Raw genomic sequence first — 8,463 nt, 5'->3', positions numbered from 1 at the left:
CATTCAAAAAAATACATGTCAAGTTCAATATATATAATAAAATAAAAATAAGGATTTATATAACCAAAAAAAGTACATTTCTCAATAACCAATTATGTAACTTTATATATGATGACTCATCTATAACAACCAAAAGAGTACACATTAAACCATTATTATTTCTTTGAGAAACATACAAAAAAGATCAAACTGGAAATTAAACGTTATCACACCCTTTCACTCTCTCTTCCACCCAATCAGATTTCCAACAAGAACCTCACAATTTGTCTTTAAAAATGGTCCAATGCAAACCCATCTATCTCACTCAACAATTTCTTATTCAAAACAAAAAACAATAACACTATTATTATTATTATTATTGCTATGGCTTCAAACAAAGTCATTGCCACCATTTTGGTGCTCTCTCTCTTAGCCTACTCAACACTCACTCATGCCAATTGCCCACCAAAAAAAGCAACTCCACCACCTTCACCGCCGGTGACGCCGCCACCGTCACCAAAACCAACACCACCAACTCCGACTCCGTCTCCGAAAGTAACACCTCCAACTCCTACTCCGACACCACCAACTCCGACTCCGTCGCCGAAAGTAACACCTCCAACTCCTTCTACTCCATGTCCACCAACTCCAACTCCATCTCCACCATCCCAAGAAAAATGCCCTAAAGATACCCTAAAGTTAGGGGCTTGTGCTGACCTTTTAGGGCTTGTTAACATCATTATTGGGACTCCACCATCAAGCCAGTGTTGTGCATTGATTAAGGGTTTGGCTGATTTGGAAGCAGCACTTTGCCTTTGCACTGCAATTAAGGCCAATGTGCTTGGAATCAACTTGAATGTGCCTATCACACTTGAATTGATCCTTAGTGCATGCCAAAAAACTGTCCCTCCTGGCTTCCAATGTCCTTAAATCATTATTAGTAGGTTTCGATTTTTTAGAAACGGCAAAAATTCACGTACAGTTGTCTTCACGTAGAGTTAATAATTGAGAATCCTTAGTTGAAAAGCTATATTTAACGATTCTCAATTATTAACTTTAGGTGAAGACAACTGTACGTGAGTTTCTATCTTTAAAAATACTTGCATGTTTCTAGAAAACATTTAATTCAAATTTTAGAAACTTTCACAATCATGTCTTTTTTAAATATAATTTTTAAGTCATTTTCAAACATTACACTCACTCATCTTAAAATATATGTGTTTTTGGATGTATTGAAAAATCGACATATCTTGACATAATATACATATATTGTGTTTTTGATATATCAATTGTTTAGTGTATCCAAAGAAATAAAAAATGAAACTTATTTTAAGATGAGTGAAATAAATAAAAATAGATGATTGTGAATGTTTCTGAAGTATATATTAAACGTTCTCTAGAAACATACAAAAATTTAATTTCTTCGGATATATATATATTGTATGAGAAATTTTTTGTTAGATGCTAAATCTTATTTATGATGAAGTATCTAGCTAAGAATTTCTTCTAGAGTGTGGTTTAATTTGGTCTACTATTATGATTGTTAATATTGTTGCATTGCATGTGTTGTTCTTGTCATCATGTAATTGTTTTAAGTCGTTGTTTTGTATGTTGGAAAGTGTTGGTCAGTTGCCTTTGTTATTATTGGCGAGTCTCATCTGAACACTACTACTGTGTACCATAAATATATGTTCAGTGTATACTTTTAGTTTCCATCGTCATCAATCATCGTTTGATACTATAGCATATAGTTTCAGTTTGGATATCAACTTAATTAAGTTTTTTTTTTAAAAAATAATTTAAATAATAAATATTTATATTAAAAATAATTTATAAATAAACTATTTTTTATTTAATTTTTTAATTCTAAAAATACTTATTTTAAAAGAAATGTGATGATAAAAAAATTTTATTATAAAAAAGGTCCTTTTTTTTCTATAAATACTTAAATAACTTTTTTTTAACAGAAGAAAACAATTTTTAAGCATAGAAAAACCAAACGCCACTTAACAAGAAGATAAATATACTATGGATTGAACTATAATCTGATAGCAAGCCTAATATTCGATTATTAAGAATCTTAAAAAGTAGAAACAAAAATTAAATATGATCTTTTTTGTTTCTAAATCCACACACATGTGTTGCAAGCCAATAAGATATATCTTCTTCTCTGTAGAGATCTGAATATTTTCCGATTCTAAAAATTTTTCTATGAATAAAACTATTTCTTCATAGAATTTTCTTTTAAGATCTGAAAAGATCAATAACATTAGAGAACCACTCGTAACTATAAAGTGAACCAAAATACCACCATAAAAAGGAAAAAAATCACATATAGGTTATAAGATCAGGAACTCAGAACTAAATTCAAGTCCAAAAAAAAGTTATTTTAAATCTAGATCTGGATCTCAAATCTAAATCTTTAAAAGTAAAATAGAAAAAAACCAAAAAACAAAAAACAAGAAGAAAGAAGATAAGAGAGAAGGAAATAAAAAGGTGGCAAAACGGTGTGGACGGAAGCGGAGAAAAAGAGAGACAGAAAAAACAGAGAAAGGAAGAGAAAGAATGGAAGACAAAAAAAAAACGAAAAAGAAGGAGAGGTTAAAGGAGACAGGAGCATAGGAGGGCCACCGCAGCCTAGACTGAGGTAGCGACAGTGGTCCTCAAGAGAGTTTTGCGGTTTATCTTAACGGGAGAGAGAGAGAAAGGAGCTGCGCTAGAGTTTAACAACTAAGGATTCCTTCACTTAAATAACTTTTTAAAAAGCTACAAGTTGATTTTAAAAATTGCACCAAACATTAATACTATTACTTTTCATAAGTCAAAAACTAAAAAAAGTAACTTTTAAAACTTTCCAAACGGACTCATAAAATTACAATAGAATAAAATATCATGACAAATAATAGTTATTGTATAATGGTTTTTTATACTAATTTATCATCACTTTAATTTTACAATTTTATTGATTGTCAATATTTTAATAATGACTTACATTAATAAAAATCAATCATACTATACGTATATACGGAAAAAAAAATTTAACATTTATATAAAATATATATTAAAATATAAAATATATATTAAAAATAAATTAAATAATATATAAATTTATACATACACGAATATATAATAACAGATTTAGTACTATCTTAACTTTTGGCCTGTATATGGTATTTTTTAATAAAAACAGTATCAAAGGAAAGGATGATAATTGAACACCAAATCATTAGATCGTCCTACTTAAATAAAATGTATAAGTGATAATCGTACGTTAATTAAATTTTGAATTCAATTGCATATGATGCACATATTTAGACTAAATAAAATTGGAGTAATTTTTTTAGATTTTGCTAATTTGTGCTTTAAGAATATATCTTAAGAATATCATAAAAAATATTTTATTAAAAATTATTAAAAGATCATTTTTAAAATTTTCATTATTATACTCTTATAATGAGTTTTTAAGATACAAGATAGCTATTATTTTTAACTAAGAAAATAGATAAGTGTTAGGATATAATACATAAAAAGTGGAACTTTCTAATTCTATTAACACTTTACAGATGAAAAAAAGAGAGTTAAATCAACTCTTTTTTAGGCTGTAGAAAATATTTCACCAACACTTTGGGCTTCTTAAATTCTTTTTATATTAATATTCAAAAAAATGTTTACATCAAATTAGTTAAACTTTTTTTATCTTTGTAAGATCATATGCATGCTTAATTGCTTATGTATATTGAAAATTAAACATTAATTACATTATTATTGATGCTTAAAATGAGGAAAAATGAGTATAGTACGCCACTTCTAATCTACTAAATGACTCCCAAATTTTTATTATCCAAACACTTGCTCAAAGGATAAAGGTTACAAAATACAAAAAATTATTATAATAATTAATAAATACTAAAAATAAATTTTGAATGTTTTTGTTTAATTTATTTTGACTATCAAATATTTTCATAAACTTTAACTTCATACGTTAGTTAACAACAACAAAGTCTTGTCCCTTTAGGTAGGGTCGGCTACATGAATCAAACAATGTTATTGAGCTCTGTCATGTATCATGTCTACAGAGAGATCGTTTACATGTAGATCTCGTTCGACCACTTCATGGATGGTCTTCTTAGGTTTTCCTCTGCTTTTCACTCCTTGTCCATCTTCTATCTCATCCACCCTCCTAACTGGGTGTTTTGTCGGTCTTTTTCTCACATGTCCAAACTACCTGAGATGCGATTCTACCATCTTTTCCACAATGGGTGCTACTTCAACTCTCTCCCTTATATCTTCGTTTCTTATCTTATCTAATCGCGTATGACCACTCATCCATCTCAATATCTTCATCTCTGCCACACTCAACTTATGTTCGTGCTCCCCTTTGGCCGCCCAACACTCCGTACCATAAAGCATAGTCGATCTTATAGCAGTGCCATAGAATTTACCTTTAAGTTTTAAAGGCATTTTTTTGTCGTATATAAAACCATATGCACTCCATCATTTTGACCAACTTGCTTGGATCCTATGATTTACATCCTATTCAATCTCTTCATTATCCTGTATGATGCACCAAGATACTTAAAACTTTTAACTTTTCGTAGGATATTTTCTCCAATCTTCACCTCTATATTAGGGTTTTCCCTTCTTAGACGGAACTTACATTCCATATATTCTGTCTTGCTACGGCTTATGCGCAGACCATACACTTCTAGAGCTTCTCTCCATAAGTCCAACTTCTTATTTAGGTCTTCCCTTGACTCTCCCATAAGGACGATATCATCGGCAAAAATGCATGCACCATGGAACAGGCTCTTGGATGTGCTCTATGAGTACTTCCAAGACTAATGTGAAAAGGTATAGACTTAAGGATGATCACTGGTGTAATCTTATAACAATATAAAATTCCTCTGTCATACTACCTTGATTCTTCACACTAGTTATGCCTCCATCATACATGTCTTTAATTGCACGAATATATGCGATCCTTACTCTCTTCCTTTCTAAAATCTTCCACAAGACCTCCCTTGGTACCCTATCGTACGCTTTTTCCAAATCAATAAAACCATATGTAAATCCCTTTTATTACTACGATACCTCTCCATCATCCTTCTTAACAGGTATATCGCTTTGGTGGTGGATATGCCTGGCATAAATCCAAATTGGTTCTCTGTTACTTGTGTCTCTTTTCTTAACCTCTGTTCTATCACCCTTTCCCATAACTTCATGATATGGCTCATGAGCTTGATCCCTCTATAGTTTCCACAACTTTGTATATCTCCCTTATTCTTGTAGATAGGTACCAAGGTGCTCTTTCTCCACTCATCAAGCATCTTCTTTGACCTTAAAATCTCATTAAAAAGTTTGGTTAACCAGTTGATGCCTTTTCCTCCAAGACCCTTCCAAACCTCAATCGGGATATTATCAGGTCCTACTGCCCTGCCATTTTTCATCTGCTTTAGAGGCTCCTTTACCTCGAAATCTTGAATCCTTCGATAGTAGTCAAAGTTTTGATCTTCTTCCCTTGTGCATAACCAACCAATGCTCGAAAGAGTCTTATTCCCTTCATTAAATAACTCGTAGAAGTAGCTCTTCCACCTTTCATTAATCTTCTCCTCTTGAGCTAGCAGCTCTCCATCCTTATCCTTTATGCACTTAACCTGATCCAAATCTCTCGTTCTTCTTTCACGGCTCTTTGCGATTCTATATATACATTTTTTTTCTTCTTTCGTACCCAAAGACTGGTAGAGACCCTCATATGCTCTTGTTCTTGCTTCACTTATAGCCATTTTTGTCTTTCTCTTAGCCGTCTTATATTTTTTCCAATTATCTGCATTGTGGCATAAAGACCACTCTTTAAAGCACTCCCATTTTATCTTTATCTTTTCTTGTACACTCGCATTCCACTACCAGGACTCCTTGTGTCTTGGTCTTATTCCTTTAGATTCACCAAAACTTTCTTTTGTTGTTTTTCTAATAACTTCTGCCATCTCCCTCCACATCTCTTTCGCGCTTCTATTCCCATCCCACTTTGCCTCTTCTCCTACCCGTCTTAGGAAGCTTCTTTGTTTCACACCTTTCATCTGCCACCACCTCGTCCTTGGGTTCTTCGTATGATGTCTTTTTCTCAACTTTTGCTCAACGCGAAAATTCATGACGAGCATCCTATGTTGTGCTGTCAAACTCTCTCACGGGATAATTTTACAATTAATGCAAAATTTTCGGTCGACTCTCCTCAACAAGAAGAAGTCGATTTGAGAGCTTGTCATGCCACTCTTATAGGTTATAAGATGTTGTCTCTCTTTTTAAAACATGTATTTGCGATGAGAAGGTCAAAGGTTGAGGAAAAGTCCAAAATAGTTTTACCCTCGGCGTTGATCACCCCGAAACCATGGCCTTTGTGAATACTTTCATACCTAGTCACTTCTCTTCCAACATGGCCATTTAAATCTCCTCCTAAGAAAATCTTATTTCCTGAAGGTATGTCTTGAACCAAACTCTCTAAATCTTCCCAAAACCTTATCTTGTATTGTTCGTCCGAACCCGCTTGCGGTGCATAGGCGCTAATCACATGAAAAGCACCTCCCTCCACCACAAGTTTGATAGAGATGATCCGATCTCCCACCCTCTTGACATCCACTACGTCCTTCTTCCACTGCTAATCCACAATAATACCAACCTCATTCCCATTCTTCACCATTTCTGTATACCAAAGTTTGAAACCGGAAGTATCCAACTCCCTAACCTTCGCACCAACACATTTTATTTCTTGTAGGCACGTAATGTTAATTTTCCTCCTTGTCATGGTGTCCACCACCTCCATAAATTTTCCTGTTAGAGTGTCTATGTTTCAAGTCCCAAATCTCAACCTTCTGTCGCTCCGACCTTTACCTTTTACTTTGTGAACTAGCTTATTTACCATCGTCCGTTCACGAAAACGCGGGAACCTTTGCTCATGTAACACTACATTCGGGTACCGATGCAGCGGCTCTTACTCATTTAACACTGTATTCGAGCCATACAGCGCGTTGCTTCCGGACAATGACCTAGTTTTAGCGTAATAATGTCTTTGATTCATGTCATGGGATTCGACTATGTTTTTATGTTAGTTATCGAAAATCTAACACAATCCTCTTCCTTTATTCAAACTTAGGACCAATTATATATATCACAAGTGTAACATAGGCGGAGTTTCATAAGTTAGTTAAATGTTGACGAAAATTTGATTTGCTTATCAAGTAATATTTCTAAAGATATAATTACTAGCATGGATATTTTGGTTTAAAAAACGTGTTTAAATATCATTCTTAATTAAAAGCATATTGGATTTTATTTATTGCAGGAGCACAAAAAGTAGATATCACAATGCAAGCACACTGAACACACATGATGTGGCCCCACCATGCAAGTATATATAATGTTCGGAGATAACATATATTTTTTTTTGGTGACTTTAAAATCACATATTCAAAACATTGACACTCAACTAATAAAATACGTACAATATAAAATTTTAAGGCACAACACAGATAACATATATAAATAAACGTTTTTTTAAACGAGTCTAATTAAATTGGCACAAATAATTTAAAAAATGTGCGTATGTGTTATTATTTTTTTTTATCATATAACTTTTTTTTGTTAAAAAGTATAAAAATTTATTAATATAATATATAAATTTTTAAATATAATACAAAAATTATAAATTTATTGATATAATATAAAAAATTTTGTATAAAATACAAAAATATTTTCATACAATATAAAAAATTTTATGCACGGCATATTTTTGGTATAAATATATTTTATTAATTGGACGAGTTAATATTATGACTATGTGACTTTTAAAAAATTTTGTGTTGTGCCTTAAAATTTTTATATTGTACGTATTTTATTAGTTGAGTGTCAATGTTTTGAATATGTGATTTTTAAAAATTTTTTTTACTATATATTAAAATATTTGTGCAATGTACCAAAATGTTTGTGTTATGCATCAAAATTTTTGTACTTTAATTTTTTAAACAATATAAGAGAAGAAGATGAAAATGACAAGAACGACGATAATAATAAAGGAGAATGAGAAGGAAAAAGAAAAAAGAGAAGAAATTATAAAAAAGAAAAGACAATGCTAAAAAAAAGAAGTGCATAAAAAAGAAGAAAAAAAAAACAACAACAATAACAAAAGAGGAGGAGAAAGAAAAAAAATACACATGTACTTACGAAAAAAATGAGGTAGACAAATGATTTGATTGAAGATTATTTGGTTTAAAAAATAGTTAGACGCCTAATTTTATTGTATAATATTATCATAAACACCCACATTTTAAGTTAGATAAATATTAATAGAAGAATAATGTTACATAATCAGTAAATATTATTATTTTTTATCCGTACTTGATTAACAATAATTTACATATATATTTACGGACGTTTTACACCCAAAAAACATATAATTAATACTTATATTTACCAAAATTTTACGTATAATTT

General features: G+C 31.4%; 1 protein-coding gene and 1 pseudogene across 1 annotated transcript; one reads left to right on the top strand and one right to left on the bottom strand.

Moving 5' to 3' along the window:
• LOC107614055 (14 kDa proline-rich protein DC2.15) lies at positions 290-1,704 on the top strand. The gene has a single exon (XM_016316281.2). It carries the CDS (start codon positions 364-366, stop codon positions 907-909), a length of 546 nt encoding a protein of 181 aa, XP_016171767.1. The 5' UTR covers positions 290-363; the 3' UTR covers positions 910-1,704.
• On the bottom strand, positions 4,023-7,170 carry LOC110265388 (annotated as a pseudogene).

Source organism: Arachis ipaensis, chromosome B08, assembly GCF_000816755.2.
Source record: "Arachis ipaensis cultivar K30076 chromosome B08, Araip1.1, whole genome shotgun sequence".
Lineage (NCBI taxonomy): Eukaryota > Viridiplantae > Streptophyta > Magnoliopsida > Fabales > Fabaceae > Arachis > Arachis ipaensis.
This window is presented reverse-complemented; position numbering and strand designations above follow the sequence as displayed.